Source organism: Microtus ochrogaster, chromosome 1, assembly GCF_000317375.1.
Source record: "Microtus ochrogaster isolate Prairie Vole_2 chromosome 1, MicOch1.0, whole genome shotgun sequence".
Taxonomy (NCBI): domain Eukaryota; kingdom Metazoa; phylum Chordata; class Mammalia; order Rodentia; family Cricetidae; genus Microtus; species Microtus ochrogaster.
Genome location: NC_022009.1, coordinates 52,347,827 through 52,366,365, shown reverse-complemented (window position 1 = coordinate 52,366,365; position 18,539 = coordinate 52,347,827). Strand labels below are relative to the sequence as shown.

Genomic DNA, 18,539 nt, shown 5'->3' with positions numbered 1-18,539 from the left:
TTGTGTTTGTAAAGTTCCTATGTATCACGTGATTTGTGCTACACCATGCAGAGTATGTCACACTGGGTATGTTGTTTTTCACTGCTGTGACAAATAGCATAAGGCAGGAAGTGAGACTTAGAGTTTCGGATGCTTACGCCCGTGGTGAACTTATTCCACTGGAAGGAAGGTGTACCAGAGGAAAGTCTTCCCGTCACAGCAAGCAGAAAGGAGGGGAGCTAGGGACACAATCACATTCTTAAACACCTGCAGTGACCTCCTTCCTCCAATTAAGCAACACATCCTAGAGTTTCCAGAACTGTCTAAAACGGTACCACCAGCTGAGGACCAAGCCTTTAATACATGAGCATGGGGGAGCATTTTATATCACAATACTGGGGAAGAATATACTAGCATTACTAAAATGAGTTCTGAATCAAGTTTATATTCAAGACATCTGCTTGCGCAAATGAATGACCAGACATCTGGATTTCTTCCCTGGGAAATAGGGATGTTTGAGAATCAGGAAGTTGAAGTACTGACTAATAGGCAGTGATGGTTGAGCCATGTTTACTTATTCATATGTGTGTCACACTGCCCTGAGCTCATTGCAAATCGGGGTGTTTTGTATTTCCTGGAACTGTGCTCAGTGGTCAGCCTAATATCAACATAAGCATAGTGCTGACCATGGGCATTTTAGAGTCTGGTACCACCAAGCATCACGGTTGGGACTTTTTGCTAAGGTTCTGTGTTCAGGAAGTGAAGATAACACCTTCCTAACTTTGGGTTAACTGGTGTTTCTTTATGGTTGAAGATTGAAGATGAACTCATGCTGGCACCAGGATTTGTGGCCCCACCCTACCTAGATTATTCCGGTTATCAACAGTACATAGAGGACAAGTTGCCTCCAGAAAGCCCAGCACTGTATGGGCTTCACCCTAATGCTGAGATAGAGTTCCTGACAGTGACCTCCAACACACTCTTCAGAACTCTCCTGGAGATGCAACCCAGGCATGCAGTCAGCAGTGAGGACCTGGGGCAGTCTCCAGAAGACAAGGTAAGGGCTTTCTTGTTCTGGTTCTTAGAGTGGAGTGTGCTAGCTAGTCTTAGGTGTTAGTCTCTGTTAAGCTTACCTATACAAGCAGTCAGATAACTACCACCAAGATCGAGGTTTAGGACTTTTCAACTGCCCAGGATACTCATACTCCTTCCTGCTCCCTGAAGGTAATCAATATCCCGACCTCCATCTTTCCATATTGACAAGTTTTGAACTTCAAGTACATGGACTTCTATGATACTTACTGCCAGGCTCCTTTGACGTCACAGTAAATCTGTGAGATTTCCTGTTTGTTCAGTGGTCACTGGCTCCTTCTTGTTGAATTCGATATCATAGGAATATACAATGTTTACTCCATCGTGGGGGCTGTCTTGGTGCCTTTGGTTTGGTGTCTTTGTTATGGCAATCACAGCTGTGACCATCCTCACATAATCCTGTCAAAGGTTGACTCCCAGAGCACTCAGAAACAGGACTGTGGGATCACAGATGGGGACAGTGTTTGGCCACTCAGATCCAGGTACTCTGCCTCCTTCAGGGTCTGCTAGGGATAACTGGTTTTTGGGTGTTTTAACTTCGCATTCCTTGGCTGAGTTGCAGGCCTCTTTCACATGCAGATGAACACTGGACTTGCATATATGAAGTAATTTTTATTTGCTCCACTTTCATCTTTTTTAAAAAAATATTTTTATTTATTCTGTTTCTTTCACATGTCCTTGACCCATTCACTTCCCCATCCCTTTGCATCTGCTCCCAAAATAAAAAGAAAAATTGAGGGGGAGGGAAAAAAATTAAAAATCTCATCATGGACGCTGCAGTGTGACACAGTAAGTCATGCAGCAAATCTTTTTGTCCATGTAGCCTTACTTGTAAGTGTTCATTGTAAATTCACTGGTCTGGTTCAAGGCCTTTGGTTTCTACCACCCTTTCGATGCTGGCCCTCACTAGGACTCTTCCTGGGAATGCTGCTGTTGCTCTCTATTGTAGAGATCCTGCAGCTTTGGGGCTGTGGGTCAGGTCCCTTCATATGCTCCAGCAGATCACAGATGGGGTGGACGTTGGGGCAGGCCAAGCAGCAACCCTGGTTCTGGGCCTGGGCAGCTGCAGGGTTGGTCTTCCCCCCCACCCGGGTTTCCCTGTCCTCACCACCAGGGTGCGCTCTCCTGCACTGCCCCAGCTAAGTCACCTCTAGCGGCAATGAGTGAGGGGTGGGGCCAGGTCTCCTGCTTCCTTGCCCTCAGGGTCAGCTCTCACACCTATGGGGGGGGGGTGCAGGGGCCACACTCCCAGTGCTGCTGCAGGTGAAGGACAGGGACAGCCCCTGATCTTAGGACCCCAAGCAGCTCTTTCACTCGCCCACTGGGCAACTCCCCTGTTCACTTCAGGGTCACCCTCACCTCCAACCACCAGGCAGCTCTGCTGTGCTGCCTAGGAGGGGGCAGGGCCCTTTCCTGAGTGCTGCTGCTGCTAAGGGGAAGGATCGGCTCTCTTGCCTGTCGCAGGCGGTAAGGTGGGGAGCAGGGCAGTCATCTCTCACCCTCCCATACTGCCACATGGCAGACAAGTAGTGGGGGCATGTCTCCAACACTTAAAACTTGGAAGTGTGGGCTGGCTCAGCACACCTCCACTAACAGGGTAGCTTCGTCAGATGTATGAATTACAGACATCTCCAAATCTGTGGCTGTCCTTCACTGTGGGGGAGGGGTATATGAGCAGACCAGGCCATACTTCGGGGTCTGTGGAAGCCAGAAAATCCCAGTGGTTCTCTTGTCTCTGCCTCCCACAGTTCTGGGGTTGTAAGCACAATGCCCAGCTTTTTATGCCCTATCTCTGTGTAGCAAGCACTCTTTTCTGCTGGGCCACAACTCCAGCTCCTACTGTACTTGAATAGTTCACCCCAAACATATTTTGTCCTCATTCTTTTCAAAATTGTTAATCAAGGTTTGACTGCCAAGGATCCAGGTTGTTCAAAAACATTTGTTAACACCAACTCGAATTATAGTGAAATCCCAGAAAATGTCCCCGTTATTTCTTGAAATCAGGTCATTCATTGACCATTCATCGTTCGAAATGAACTGTGTCGCTGTATCCTATGTATAAACACTGTTTCTGGGAAGAATGCTGCGTCTTTAGCGGATGAACACCCCTCCCTGTGGGAAGAAGCACAGCGTTCACAGACGCAGGGGTGGATGATAGACCCCAGCCAGGCTTTTCTATTTCCACGGAGAAAGCCAGTCATGAAACCAGAATGCAGTACATATGAGGCGGGCTGCCGTGGCACCAGCCAGGCCGCTACTGGAAGCCAAGGCCTGGTACTGGGTACTACTGGACACTGTGGAAAATACTTTTCCATGCGCCGTTTAATCTCATGCGCCGTTTAATCAAGAGCTTGGAGGGACGTTAGGACCGATTTTGGAGATTAGCTGAGGTGAAGTGTCAAGACCCAACAGGCAGAGAGGGCCAGGGAAGGAAACAAAGCCTGGTAAATTCTAAGCTGTCTTGCCAGCTAGCTTCCCCACTGGCCATACTGCCTGCTCTTTCCATAACTCATTTAAGATTTAAGAGATTTCCTTCAGCAATCCCAAAGCATGATGTCAAGACCAGCTAGCTTCACCGGAGAAATGAAGGAAAGTGGGAAAGCCGCTTGAGGCTAAAGGTTTTTTAGTTTCTATTTTCAGCAGTTAGAAGTGTGTCACTACGGATGGGCTCTGAGGGGGCAAGTGCAAGGACTCAAGTTAGGCCCAGCATCACCCCCCTCCGTGCTGCACGTGGAGGCAGGGTCTCACCACATAACTCAGGCAGGCCTTGAACTCATGATCCTTCTGTCTCAAGCTCCAGAGGACTAGAATTCTAGGAATGCTTCCCAGTCACCTGCTTCCAGGTAGTTACTGGTTTCCCGAGCTCAGTGGAGCTCCTTTGATAGACATCTGACTACTGTGTGCCTACTCCTATCATCTATCAGTAAACCCTTTCACTTCCTCAGGAGAACAAATAGATTCAAGCCTTGATTTTCTTTCCTCTCTCTTTTTGGTTGATCTATGGCTCAGGATTTTAGAATTTACTGTCAGGAAGCTGTAACACCAGCTCGTGTTCACAGGGGCCTGGAATCTGTGTCACTTTGCAAATGAGTTTCCACGTTTGATTGTCTCTCATCTCTGCACACAAATGCCACGAATGCATCTGATGCTCTCGAGGCTACCAGTGAACAAGCTGACCATGCTGGAATCCAAGAGGAAGGTGACCAATACTGATGCAGAAGCTCTGGGAAGCTAGAAACTGACCAGAAGCTGTAGGCACCTTTAGAAGCTGCATGGTCTACTCTGAGACTTCAAAAAGTATGATAGTCACTGTCTTAGGGTTGCTATTGCTTCCAAGAGACACCATGACCACACCAACTCTTAGAAAGGAAAACATTTAATTGGGGCTGGCTTACAGTGTCAAAGGTTCAGTCCATCACCATCACAGCTGAAAGCACGGTGCAGGCATAAAGAACCCAGAGCTTTACGTCTGGAAGGCAGGCAGCAGGAAGCGTGATGCTGGGCCTGGCTTGAGCCCTTTGGAGCCTCAAAGCCCACCCCCAGTGACACACTTCCTCCAACAAGGCCATACTCCCTAATAATGCCACACCCCATGAGCCTGTGGGGCCATTTTCATTCAAACCACCAGTCACCATGAGCAAAAATGAAATAGTCTTTGCATGTGTGTTACCATGATTTCAGGTTAAGAACATCTTGGATGACATTTTGGAGAGACTTCCAGAAGAGTTCAGCATGGCAGAGATAACACAGAATAACCCGGATCGAAGCCCATATGCTCTCGTTTGCTTTCAGGAGTGCGAGAGGATGAATGTGCTCATCCAGGAAATCCGTGTTTCGCTTCAACGGTTAGGCCTTAGTTTGAAGGTAAGCTTACAAGTGGGACAATGAGGGGGGCTTTGTCACACTGGAGGGCGCTCATGGTGGCCTTTCTTTTCTGCAAGGGAGAGCTGACGTTATCACCTGATGTGGAAGCCCAGCTGTCTGCCCTGAGTTATGACCGGGTTCCAGACACTTGGAACAAACTGGCTTATCCATCTACTTATGGTCTCGCCCAGTGGTAAGTGGCCATCTCTACTGCCACTGTCAACTACAGACATGAGCACAGAGTTGGCATTCCCCGCTACTCCATTGTGAACCTTTGCTCCACTGCTAGCGCCAAGGAAACTCTAATTTTCACTTGAGGTTCTCCGGTATTTTGCTTCAAAAGTAAAAGTCAATTCAGTTAGACCAGACCAAGATTCAAATTCTCTCACTTGTTAGGTCAGAAGCTACCTGAGTGTGCCTGTTGGCTTCTATTCCATTATTTTCTAAACCAGTAACTTCCAATGCAGTCAGAGGACTGTACAGCATGCAAGGCCGTGCAGAGGAACTAGGCTGTTGTCACGGGCATCGCTGGGGGGGGAGGGGGGGTCACAGGGCGGAGACTGGCGCTGCTGAGGGCTGATGCTTTATCCCCAAACGCTCTATGTCTTGGTAGACTGTTCAGAAAGCATCACAGGACTCTTATCTATTCCTTTTTTGGAGTGAAGTTCTTTGGTTTTGACGCAGGAAAAAAAATACAGGACAATCTGGAAGGTGTCATCAGAATTCTAAATGGCAGCATGGTGGGATCCTTCCCGTCCCGGCTCCTTTTCCTGTCGTGATAGAACACCTAGGCTGACCAAAGCAGGGCGAGAAGGGAGAGCTGGTTCCATTCAAAGGAAGCCTCCGTGACAGGAGCTTGAGATGGCTACTACCAAGCAAGTCTAGGGGCAGAGCAAGGAGTGCCAGGGCTCAGCTCACACTTTCCTTCTTACAGTCCAGGCTCCCAGCCCAGGGAACAAGGCCACCTACATTTACAGTGGGTGTATCGGCTATCCCTACTAAAGATAATATCCTAACAGGCATTCCCAGAGGCTGAACTCACAGGTGTGCCCGTGGGCTCATCTCCTGGGTGACCTAGATCCTGGGGACAATTAACACTATTACTCTAGGCACCCACATGCCTAGCACTGTGGGGGTCCTGCTCTTGGTTTGCTTTCTGCTGCTGTGATTAAACTTGAGGAAGAAAGTATTCACATCAGCTCAGGGTTCTCATCACTGCCCAGGCGGAAAGCGAGAGGTAGTAGCTGAGCAGAGACCACGGAGGAACACTGCTTACCAGTTGATTCTTTCCCTCAGCCGACCAGCCAGTCTGCACCGGGCGAGTCTTCATCTGAGTTACCCTCTCCCCAGATGACTCTAGGTTGTACCAAGTTGATAAACACAGATGTGAGCAAGGGGAAGGACACTTACGTGGCTTCCAGAGGATAACTACTGCCCAGGAGACAGTGTACCTCAGCAGAGTTGTAAGGGCTGCCTCTGCGTACTGAGATGGAGGGTTTGCACTGAGTTGTCTCTTAGGATTAAAGACAACTTGCAGCTTTTTGTCACCAGCTTACTTTGCGCTTGCTAGCTTCTGTAGGTTTCTACTAGCTTGTTCCTAACCTTTTCTAACTCTGTCGGTTGAGTAGTTTTCTTCGTGGTGCACTTAGCCCCACACCACTTCTGTTTAGAGAGGACCCTTTACATGGTGACATACACTAAGTTCTCAAACACAACCTAAAATCAACTTTCCGGAGACCTCAACCCACCTCAGACCTTGAGCCTCCTAGATTGATCTGTTGCTTTCTTGATCATTGTTTATCAAAACTGCTTTTCTTCCCATCCTGTTTGGTATTTTCCTCCTACATAAGCTAAGAGTGTATCAGATCCTCCTTGGAACTGGAATTAAGACAAGGCTATAAATGTTGTGTGGATGATAGGAACCGAACTCGGGTCCTCTGACAGAGCAGCCAGTGCTTTTAACTGCTGAGCCATCTCTCCAGGGTCCTCCCACCATGCTATTTAATCTTAACATTGATTTTCACTGTTTCCACCCTAACACTTCCAAAGCTCTCTCCACTAGGGTGTGTGTGTTCATGTTCCTACTCTTCCCTGGCAACTCTGGAATTGACAGTAATGGACACACACAGACACACACAGACACACACAGACACACACAGACACACACCGCTGCATTTCTACTGCATCCTACAGGATGTGGTATTTGCCAACTCTGTTCCCATGGCTTTTGTACCTTCATTATGTATCTCTAGAAGATCTGATAGCTGGGCAAAGAGCCAGTGTTCCATGTTGCCCAGTGTTTCCTACTCCTAATGGTGACAGGAACGAGCTATATAAACTCTCAACAGGAAGAAACCAGGCATGTGCAGGGGATCACCTGTGAATTATCTAAGCAGGCCTCCCCTATTTACCCCGTGTGCTCCACGGTCTCTCATCTTCCTGGAAGAAATCTACTTCACTAGAAAACAAGTTCATTTCTTCCTGCCCTCCACTGACCAGGTTTAATGACCTCCTCCTGCGGTGCCGAGAACTTGACACCTGGACACAAGACCTCACCCTCCCAGCTGTTGTGTGGCTGTCTGGCTTCTTCAACCCTCAGTCCTTCCTAACAGGTATGGCGGAGGCATCACAGAGCAGGAGTAGCAACTAGAGAAAGTTCTAGTTAGGAAGGAGAGCCCTGGGCACGGCTGCAGTGGCCTGTCCCTTCCCCACTGCCCCGGGCAGTCACGCTGAAGACACAGAAGCAACACGGGAGCAGGTGGCAGCTGCTGCCCAGGCACACTCCAGTCTGTGACTGTGGAGGCAAACGGGCCCTGCAAGCCTGCTTGCCCAGCCTCGCTCTAATCTGCAGGAGCCCATGAGGCACGGCTGGCTGGCTCTGGGAGCCTAGAAACAGGTTTTCTACCTTCTTTTTCTTCCCACAGCAATCATGCAGACCATGGCTCGGAAAAATGAGTGGCCACTGGACAGAATGTGCTTAACAATTGACGTTACCAAAAAAACAAAGGAAGATTATGGCCACCCGCCAAGAGAAGGCGCATACCTGCACGGGCTCCACCTGGAAGGTGAGTCCACTGAGCGAGCATGTGGAGGGGTCCCTGTCCTTCAGCATCTACTCAGATAACCCTGTGTTGGTAATTACTTCCTCCTCTTTCCTTCAGACAATTTAAATATCCGAGAGAGTGTAAGCCAAGCTCTGTGGCACTCAGAGTGATGACTCTAGAAACTTATATCCTGGATGTAATTCACAGTATTTTGCTTTTCACTACCATCAATTCAAAAATCAACCCTCTGCTTTTAAGCTTTTATTGTGTGCAGAGGTCAAAGAACCTCTTTCAGGAGTTGGCAGGGCCTCTAGTGTTGTTTCCTCCACACTAGGCACTCCAGGAGAATTAGCCTGCAAGACTGATTTTTCTTATCCATCTCCCATATATGACGTAGGAATGCTGGCATTACAGATGTGTATTTCCATACCTGGCTTTCTCTATGGGTTTTGGGATCAAACCTAGGTGGCCAACACCTTACCTTTTACCCACAGAGCCATGTCACTGAGATGTCACCAAGCCCTTGATGCTGTGTGTCTATCTGTGCATTTATGCTGCACGAGCACACACACAGGGAAGCCAAAGACACAGTCCAGATATTTCAAGGGTAGGCAGTGAGTGACCTGGACTTGCAAATTAGTTTAGCGCAGTGGTAAAGAAGGTTACACAAAGTTGTGTTTCTCATACTTTCTAGTTTACTATAAAGGGTTTGGATTTGTACAAAATTCGATCTTATAAAATCACTAACCCATTAAACATTTCGGCTATATAATGATGTTACTGATAGGTGACAAGGTGATAAAAGTAGGTTTATTGCATCAAACAATTAGAGCATTGGTACCAACATACCACAGTTACATAGCTGCTGTTTCTGCTACAGGTGCCAGATGGGACACGCAGTCAGGAGTCCTCGCTGATGCCCGCCTTAAGGAGTTAACATCCACAATGCCCGTTATCTTTGCCAAAGCCATAACTGTGGACAGACAGGAAACTAAGCACACCTATGAGTGCCCCGTTTACAAAACCAAAGCCAGAGGCCTCACCTACGTCTGGACGTTCAGGCTAAGGAGCAGAGAAAAGCTGGCCAAGTGGGTGCTGGCAGGCGTGGCCCTGCTGCTGGAAGCACAGACAGCCTCGGCACTGTGACCAACGTCTCCCCGCTTTAGCCAGAACACAGCGACATGTCTTGGTCACAGGGGTGTGCATTCTGTTACAGCCTTGTTCTTTGAGGAGGAAGATAGTAGTATTACACACGCGCGCGCACAGACACACACAAAAAACACTAAACATCTATCTGGGATATATACTTGTTGATTTTAGCTTCCTCCACCACACCCATACAAAACACCATGGCTTATTTCTTATGGTTCCCTAAGTCTCAAAAACAAGGCAGTAAGGGTTCTATAAAAAACAAAATCCCTAAAAAACGTAAAAACATAGAAGCAGCAGGCTCCAGGCAGGTCCTGAAGGAAGAGGCAAGCATCCTGAGGCCTCCAGTGTCTATAACTTGGTCCGTTTTTTGTTGTCTTTTAATAAAAAGGACAGTTACTCACAGTGTGTGGTCAATTGCACTTGATTGTTTAGAGGAACATTCTTCAATGTAAATTTCTAAGGACCCAGAATTCAGTATCTACAGCAGGATGAACTATTAGGTTTGAGCTACGGTCACTGCAGCGGCAACAGCCCTCGTAAGAGGAGTAGCCGGGGTGACTTGGAGAGCTGAGCATCAAAGGCCAGAGCATCTTCTTCGTAACTTACCTGAGCCTTAGCTCTGCCCCATTTAAATTGTGCTTTTAAATCTTCAGCAGATACTTCTAGTACAGGTCTGTGCAGATATGTATACAGATTTCTCTGCTCTACTATTTTCCTGAGAAGTCTTTTTAAGCATATAAACATTTTTAAAACCCTAGTATTAGAAACAGTAAATTGTAGGGAACAAGCTTCTGTGGGTTCAGCTGGAAGGCCAGGCACAAACGCACACATCTCCAGCGGGACTCTGTGTAGTCCAGCGTTCCTTCTCCTCTCATTTGCCTCCTACAGCTGCTTCTGTAAGCTGAGTGAAAGAAGGAGAAGCATGCGTAAGAAGCTGGCCGGGAGCAAGCAGGAAGCAGCATCCCAGCTCCTGTGGTTCCTGCACGCGCGCGCCCTGAGCACAGAATGCCAAGCGTTCAGCTGGCCTCCTCACTTCCCAGCGCACACCGTCCTCACGACGCCCTGCCCTTCAGGCTGTGGAGACTGTGTTATTCCACAGAGAGTTCTCACGCCATTAGTTTTGTACCACGAGTGGAAATGGTCTGAACCACTGTGGACTTGAGTACTTTATATCAACAGAGGAATTCTCTAGATCTGAGCCTCTCCTGCACAAAGGGATAGAACTCAAGGTGATTTCTACATATTAGTGGAGAGGAAAACCAGGGCCTCTGGGGTCCCCACACACTTTCCCGTTACTGGAGACTTACCTCTCCAGGTACTCCTTGACATTATTATAGCCGTAAAACTTGGCCAGATGAATGAGAATTCCAGTGGCACAGCGGCCATCTCGTTTCCGGCAGTAACTGCAATTGCAGATCCCACGGCAGGGAGGACACGTCCACTCCTAGGAGGCAGAAGAGAGATTGTTCCTTTTCTCCACATTCTGCCCAGGAGACCTGAGTCAAGCCTCTCCTCCAGCCACTAATACATGGTATCTTTCCGTCAGAGTGTAGGAGAGGCTGCACAGAGACCCAGCAAGAATGACCTCCCCACGTCAGAGAAACAAGGAGACATTTGTTCTAAACACGACCATACACCACTGACAGGGAGCTATTAAAAAAACTAAGTTGGCTTTTATGTTCGGGTCCTATGTGATTCACAGGTCACACACCGGCTGTGATTTCTAGTACAGGTTTGGCACAAGATCAAGGTGAGAATTCTAGCTCTCCTGATGTGTATGTCACCTTGATGTTAAATCACTTAATCAAAACAGTACATCTAGAAACTGGGGACAGAATGTATACCCATGATGCAGCAGAAGAGGTCATAAAGTGAGGTGGCAGAACAGACCTCAGAGTGGCAATGCCCGGGTTCAAAGCAGCACTTAGAAGCCTTGACAGTGTGGAAATGACAGAACAAACACCCAACTCAAAAGGTAAAATGGGGCTGCGGAGAAGAGCTCAGTTGGTGGGGAGGGCGGAGTGCAATCTCCAGAACCCACACGCAAATGTCGGGTATGGCAGCGTACACTGGGCAGGCAGAGGTGATAGGATCTTTGGCTGGGCAGCCTGACTGCTGAGCCCGAAGCTAGTGAGACACTCTGCGGATGATGTTCTCGATAACGACAACCGAGGTTGCCCTCTGGCCTCTGCAACCCAGTGCACACTCATGCAGGTGTGCTCGTATCTCTGTTACACAATGTACTAGCGATAAATGATGGTAGCAGGTATGAGACAAGGAGACATTCAGCACAGTTCTGAGTAGCAGGATGCACTAAACTGTGACTTGCCCCCTGGACAGGCCAAGACAAATGAGTGAAATCACTGTGCTAAAGGGAAGGAACCTACTGAAGTAAACCCTGGCTTGGCCAACAGAAAGCCCTGCAGGACCTGTCCACCCAAGCTGTCAATCATCTCATCTCGTTCTCTTTCCAGGGGGGAGCAGGGTACTTCAACTGCCTCACGGTCTTAAGCTGCAGGGGGGAGAGTGGAGTGAGGAGCACTGCGGGGGCCCTAGGCTTGCTTCTCTTCATCAACGCATTTATAACACACACACACACACACACACACACGCACGCACGCACGCACACACACACACACACACTGCTCCTACCGGATCCAGCAACGCTGTCCGCACATCCTCTCCATAGCGATTCCGCAGGCACGGCCCACAGAACTGTCCCCGCACACCGCCACAGCCCTGGTTCCGACACACTGTCTTGGTATCGATGGTCTTCTGCCGGCACTGATGGCAGGTGTTACCCTACGGGAAAGCAACAGAGGTGGATGTGGGATTCACGGTGACACTCATTCAGATATTGTCACCCATGCCCAGCATCTAGCTGGACAAACGATGGTGACCTCCACTTTCCGCGCTTCAGTTCTAGGGTAGATGAGGCTAAGTAGGGAGCACAGGAGGAATGGGACCATCAGGAAGAGAAGAGAGACCCCCACACCCAGGAGGAGCCAGGTGACCTAAGCAGCAGAGAGCCCCAGGTAGCATGAACTTGGTTCTAATCTACTGCGTAGACCTAGAAACCATCGGTGCAAAGCCTTGCTTTGAAAGGCTGGAGTTCCATCAACATTCTACTACTTTAAATAGTCTTGAACAAACAAAAATGATGCAGAATAAGTAAATCCTCCCTGCTGGTCATCTGGAAAGAGTAACCTGGTTCATACCAACCAGAAATTCTACTTTATTCTATGGGCACATTGCCTCCTACAGACGTTCAATAGTTAACATGTAAAACATATACACATGTGTTTCTAAGCCAGGACACATACCCCAGGGAACCCTCTCCCTTGGGCAGGACCACTATGCTAGGTAGCCTGCCTTTGCCCTCACAGCTTAGAGCAAGCCTTCAGGAAGATGGTAGACGAGCAGAAGGCCTGCTGCTGTTGTTTATAAATGTGTGGGCTCCCAGGAGACTCAGTCCTACACTCTCTGAAGGTGATATTTACCAGAACTTTATCATAGACTTTATCCCGCACAGTTATGGCAACATTTCCCAAATCTTCTTCAGTGATGTCCTTCACGGCGCGAAAAGAAGACACGCGGTGACGTCGTCTATGTTGCTGGCATTTTACCTGCAAGGAAAACCCAGGATAACATGGCACACACATCAAAGTACTGAAAACCAGAACAAAGATCTTAAACGTGCTTAGAGATCAAAGGCTGACCATGTCTCCTTTGTCTGTGTGGTCATTTGGTGGGCTCTGGCCCCAATCCAAGTTCCCTTGGAGGGCACTTGAACTTTAAAGAAACAGGAAAATGAGCCCATGTCCAAGGGAACAGCCAAGCCCACATATAGGGCAGCTCCTCAGTTTCCCCATCCTTCCCAACAGCATTCAAAAGGGCCAGTCCCAGCCAGATGGTGGTGGCAGCCACCTTTAATCCAGGAGGATTAAACTCCTTGAAACTCAAGAGGCAGAAACAGGCAGATCTTTGTGAACTCAAGACCAGCCTGGTCTATAAGAGCTAGTTCCAGGACAGGCTCCAAAGCTACAGAGAAACCCGGTCTTGAAAAAACAAAAAAAAACCAACAACAATAAAAAAAAGGGGAGGCAAAGATCATTCCTCAAACAAACAAGCAAGGAGGAGCTTTTGCACCTTCCATAGTGCGAAACCAAAGCTGGCAGTCAAAGCCAGCTAGGCCAGTGCTCTACCTGAGCCACCCGCTCATGTTACTCAAGGACTCTCAGTATGATCTGCAGCCCAGGGTCTCCTCAACACACACTCTCAGATGAACACGGTGGAATTCAGGCTCTTAGCTGCTGCAGGCCTGCTGACTCAAGACAACACAGCAGCCAGCACAGGCATAATGAACCGCTCGCGCTTAAGGGACATCTGCTTATCAGACAGTAAATACCCCACTGACTGTCCTCCTTCTGAAGCTGGAAAGCTCTTCGGAAAGCTTGGCAGCCGAGAAGGTGAAGTTTTCCAGGGCAAACTTCTCTGGGGGCCGTGCGCTGCGGGCTGGGTTCATGCGCCGTATGACCTGTCCCTCTGAGAAGGCCCGCCGGGCTGTTCTCCTCTTCTGAAACAGACAGATGTATCTGAGTCCCCCTTGAACAGAAAGCTACCAGTTCCTAGAGAGCAAAACCGGTCTGAGAAGTCAGAGTTCCACTTACAGAAGCTGAGGACGGGGTTCGCACAGGGAAGAAATCTGGCACCGAGTTCAGTTCCGCCAACAACTGAGCGAGCTAAGGTTAGAAAGAAAGGGGGTGTGATGTCAGTCAAGGAGACAGGTCTGAAATCAACACCTCTCACGCATCGTCTCAGTAACTGTAAGATTTCACCTCCTGAGTAAGAAGATAACGCCATAGCTCACCTGAGCCAACACCAAGTGGAAACTCAGATGTCAGCATGTCCAGAGAAGGGGTCAGCTTCTTTGTCAGAGCTCCCAATTCAACCAAACACTTGCTGGGCCTTGAGTGGTAGCACTTGCTATAAGCCTCGCACCCAGGGCGCAGACACAGGATCAGGAAGTCTGTGACTAGTCTAGGCTCCTTACAGAGACCAGCTACAATCCCCAGACACCTACTGCCAAGCAGCCGACACTAATATGCTACCTGGGACTTTAACCAGGATTTTCAGTTTTAGATTCACAGAAACATGACACCACTAAGAATTACCATGTATAATATAGTTCTTATTGAAATGATACAGATGGGTAGGGTGCTAAAATTTCATTTAGCCAAGCAAATTTGTCTCTAAAAAACATAAACAAAATCCCCCAAAGGGACTATGTTCTCTTATTAGGCACAGGCCTATGTATATAGTATCATTACACTGTGCTTTTTAAAAAGATAGCCTTTGAAACGACAGCCAGGAGGTGGAGGCGCACACCTTTAACCCCAGCACTCGGGGGGCAGAAGCAGTTGATCTCAGGAAGTTTGAAGTCAGCCTGGTCTACAAAGCAAGTTCCAGGACAGCCAGGCCTGTTAAGCAGAAAAGGCCTGTCTCAAAAAAAAAAAAAAAAACAAAACAAACAAAAAACTCAATAAATAAATGATAAAAATAAATAGTCATCAAAAAGCTGAGTTGTGGAGCACACCTGTAATCCCAGCAATCAGAAGGCAAGAGGCAGGCAGATCTCTGTGAGTTTGAAGTCGGCCTGGTCTATATAGTGAGTTCCAGGACAGCCAGAGCTACACAGAGAAACTCTGTCTCAAAAAAACAAACAAACAAAAAAATCAAAGTGAGAAAAAAAACTACAACTGGAAGAATTCTTTGAAATCCTGTTTGTGTAAAATTAGGATGAAAAGAATGGCATTCAATGCTGCTACATAGAGGAATCCCAAATACATGTAGGTTAAGCTAACCAAGGTGTAGGTGAATTAGAACACCTCGGTGCCGCTAACGGCCAGCCTTTCTCCATCCTTCAGAAGTAAGTAGCTGCCCACGGCAGTTCTCCCTGGGCTCAGTGACAGCCAAGCTCCTCTTCACTTCTTTCCAGTACCTCTGCCAAATTAGTACTCAAGCCTGCTCAACCGTGCTCAACCCTGGGGGGCAGCATCCTTGGGGCGGCCATAAGTATTCCTCGAGTCTTTCCATTCCCAAAGCAGAGCTCGTCATTCACACCAAAGCACCCCACAGTACACCTGCCCTCCCGAGAGCACCTGTGGGGCAGCTGCCTATGGTGCAGTGCCCTGCGAGCGCTTACCATGGCCTTGTTCTCTTTGATATTCATGGCCCTTTTCAGCAGAGCATCTGAATTCTGGCTCTCAGTCCTGGAGTCATCGTCAGACTCAGAGGCAGAGTCTTCCCGTTCCTTGGCCTGTCTGCAACTTTTCTCTCTTCTGAGATCAGTCTTGCTGTCCACTAAGTGTGAGCTACTTTTATTGGGTGTTTTTGCCAGTTTTTTGGTGGGGAATTGAAAAGCTACTCGAAGACCAAAACTGCTTCTTGTGGACCTGCCTCTTCTAGGTACAGCCTCCTCTTCCTCCTCTTCTTCCTCCTCCTCCTCACTCTCCACAGTGGTTTTGCCACTGTCACTCAGCTCTGACTGTACAAGCTAAGGGACAAAGAGAAATGAATGACAATGAAGAATGAAGACAGTTGTCGCCACCCACCAAACTATTCTAGGCAGGAATACAGGTCAGTGGGAGAAAATTAATCAACACATGTATGGGGCCCTGGGTTCAATCCCCAGCACTAAAAATACACACAAAAAAAATTACTCTGATATTGCAGCAAAAAGTGTTTCCTTCCACTAACACCCTCTGAACAATCCAGCTGAACACACATGAAGTTTGCTAATGAACACATCAGAGCACAGGCAATTTACTTCGGAACCACGTGCCTGCATACCCTCTGACACACTGTGCCATTAGGGAAGCAGGCTGGAAGTAGGGATCCTCTGCAGCCAAGGAGCAAGCTGGAACATATGGAGTCCAGCAGAATGAGGCACAGCTAAGGAAAATGGTGTGTGTCAAAGAAGCGTTATCAACAGAGAAAGACAGGGGTGAAGACAGGCCCGTCCAAACAGCAAGAAAGGCATGCGACCTCAGTGGACTCAGGATAGAAACAGGTGAGAAGAAAAGTCAATCCTGGGGCAGCCTGAAGACCAGATACGAGGGTGGACCGGGGGACATCCTCCTCAGGGCATGATGGGCCCTCCCTTCCCTGTACCACGCCACAGTGGGCTGCAGTGAAAGCAGACAACTCCACAGGCTGTGGCAGACAATCCTCAGCACAAAGTCTCCCCACAAACCAGAAAGTCTGGGGAGTCACGCCTACAGTCTACGACCTGGCCTGGTCTTAGAGGCACCAATCACTTTAAGCAGAAGGCAGTAATGAAGTAATGTCACCAGGTGACAGTGCAGGGCCTCTGAGAACTGAAGACTCTGAGAAATGATAGAGACAGGTTTAAATATTCAATCCAAAGTTTCTTTGAAATCTTTCTTGAATGGCTCCCCAAAATGATCCCCAATCTGAGTTGGCCCGTAGGAGAAATAAGAGATGAAGAAACATGCCCAAAGTCAGCACTGTGGCTGCGCTTGCCTTGCACCGGGCAGCACCACGGACGGCAAGGGTACACAGCTGGTGTGTGTGCGGTGGGAGGCCAGGCACAGGCAGCAATGCTCCCAGCTGGATGGTGGGAACCCATTCTCCCCTTGCTCTTTTTGGCTTCTGGGCCTTGGTGAGCAGTTTGGCTGCACCACGTGTTCCTGGCTCACTTGGCAGACACAAAGCCACAGAGCTAACTGGTGATGCATTGAAACCTTCCAACCGTGAGCCACACAGTAAACCTTTTCTAAATTAATCCTTGGGTATTTTAGTGACAGAAAGCCAATAACACAACTTTTCCTCAATGCATTCCCTACTCAAGTTTGTGAGTGGGCCTACACTGGGTTCCACTAGCAGTGACGTATACAGGCTGTGATATGAGTAGAGTCTACAGAGGGAGCTTGGGGAGCAATTTACTTTCCCTCCTTAGAAACCTAAACTCCTTGACTAACTAGGTATCACTGAGCTCAAAAACAGTAGTTAAAGAAGTCACTTAGCGGGGAAACCATCACGTTTTGAGAGAGTTTAAGTGTCTTGCTGGTGAAAATCTGAAGCATCTGTGAAAATCGAGGGCAGAGCAGGGTGTCTGAGCTGGTACACTTACCATGCAGGAGGTGGCCAACGGCCAAGACTTACAGTCCTAAAATTTGCCCGAGGAAAGGACAGGGATAGAGAAAGACACCATTAGCACTGATTGTCTTTCTACAGGTTGTATGTTAAAGGCTGTGTAAGAGCTAGTAACATCCAATAGGCACAAACTAACCTCACCTTACCAGCAAAAAGGAAGTGGTATATTTATTTTCAGATAAATAATCCATTATTCAGTTAGCATTAAACACTAATGCTTTAAAAAATTTCTACCTAATTTCTACAAATCAGTTAAAATATAAATTCTAAAAATTAAAAAGAAAGGCTTACGGCTGTGTGATTCTTCGGACCGGAACCTAACTTTACCCCTGTGTTTCACAAACACATGGCAATCATATGAAGGGAGACTAGATCAAAGCATACAGGGGTTCTGATGGAACAAGTCCCTCTGTGTATCCGTTGCTTTATTGGTTGATGAATAAACCCAGGCAGGAAATCCAGACAGAGATAAAGGGAGAAGACTAAGAAGAGTCAGCGAGACACCACGTAGCTGCTGAAGGAGAGAGATGCCGGAAAACCTTACCGGTAGGCCGCAGCTTCGTGGTGATATATAGATTAACAGAAATGGGTTAATTAAAGATATAAGAGTTAGCCAGGAATATGCCTAAGGTATTGGTCAAACAGTGTTGTAATTAATGCAGTTTCTGTGTGATTATTTCAGGTCTTGGGGTCAAGAAAGGAATGAGCACCTACAAATGGTGTGCCTACAAGAGGCAACGACATCCACACAAAAACAGAGCTTGAGAAGGAATTCTAGACACAAAACAATGAAGCTCAGCTTCTTGGTAGCTGCATTTTTTCAGACTGACTTTTATTTGCTGGCGGCTTTTTAAGAGACGTCTTCCTGACTTAGTGTTAGCAGGAAAAAAAAAAACACATGGCTTCTTTAAGATGCCACTTCCTGGTTTGTGCTGGTAGAAGGAACTCTGGCTCCTTCAGAAGGCCTTGCACTTAAATGGGGCCTGTGAGCAGCTTGTTACAAACTGCTTGATGGTGTGACTCAGACCTGCTGAGTCCCTGGTGGTGAGCGTGGCTCCTACCTGGCAGTTCCGGAGCTGGCGGCAAACACACCTCCTCCTATTGAAAGACTGAGAGAGGCGGAGCCAGCATCCAGGGCTGCTGCAACCATACTGCTTACCATTTTACAGTGCTCCTTGCCAGAAAAGGATTTCAGATACACTATAAAGACAGATTCAGACAAAAATAAAC

The 18,539-nt window shown here is 48.0% G+C and overlaps 2 protein-coding genes across 5 annotated transcripts in view; one reads left to right on the top strand and one right to left on the bottom strand.

The window, feature by feature from the left end:
• Dnah11 (dynein axonemal heavy chain 11) overlaps positions 1-9,531 on the top strand; it is a 331,250-nt gene extending 321,719 nt beyond the window's left edge. The window contains exons 77-82 of the mRNA XM_026781665.1: positions 794-1,036; positions 4,753-4,935; positions 5,013-5,128; positions 7,435-7,547; positions 7,860-8,000; positions 8,860-9,531. Coding sequence (XP_026637466.1) covers positions 794-1,036; positions 4,753-4,935; positions 5,013-5,128; positions 7,435-7,547; positions 7,860-8,000; positions 8,860-9,125 — 1,062 coding nt within the window. The 3' untranslated portion in view covers positions 9,126-9,531. The remainder of the gene's footprint in view (positions 1-793; positions 1,037-4,752; positions 4,936-5,012; positions 5,129-7,434; positions 7,548-7,859; positions 8,001-8,859) is intronic.
• Positions 9,532-9,608: 77 nt separating this feature from the next.
• Positions 9,609-18,539, bottom strand: part of Cdca7l (cell division cycle associated 7 like) — a 42,838-nt gene continuing 33,907 nt past the window's right edge. For 3 of the 4 annotated variants that reach the window (XM_013347095.2, XM_026781684.1, XM_026781674.1), the window contains exons 4-10: positions 15,337-15,687; positions 13,802-13,873; positions 13,540-13,707; positions 12,632-12,757; positions 11,784-11,933; positions 10,439-10,575; positions 9,609-10,032 (exon numbers count right to left, since the gene is read on the bottom strand). In XM_013347095.2, the coding sequence (XP_013202549.1) occupies positions 10,014-10,032; positions 10,439-10,575; positions 11,784-11,933; positions 12,632-12,757; positions 13,540-13,707; positions 13,802-13,873; positions 15,337-15,687 (1,023 nt within the window). In that variant the 3' untranslated portion in view covers positions 9,609-10,013. The remainder of the gene's footprint in view (positions 10,033-10,438; positions 10,576-11,783; positions 11,934-12,631; positions 12,758-13,539; positions 13,708-13,801; positions 13,874-15,336; positions 15,688-18,539) is intronic. The other variant, XM_026781677.1, reaches the window with a different exon arrangement.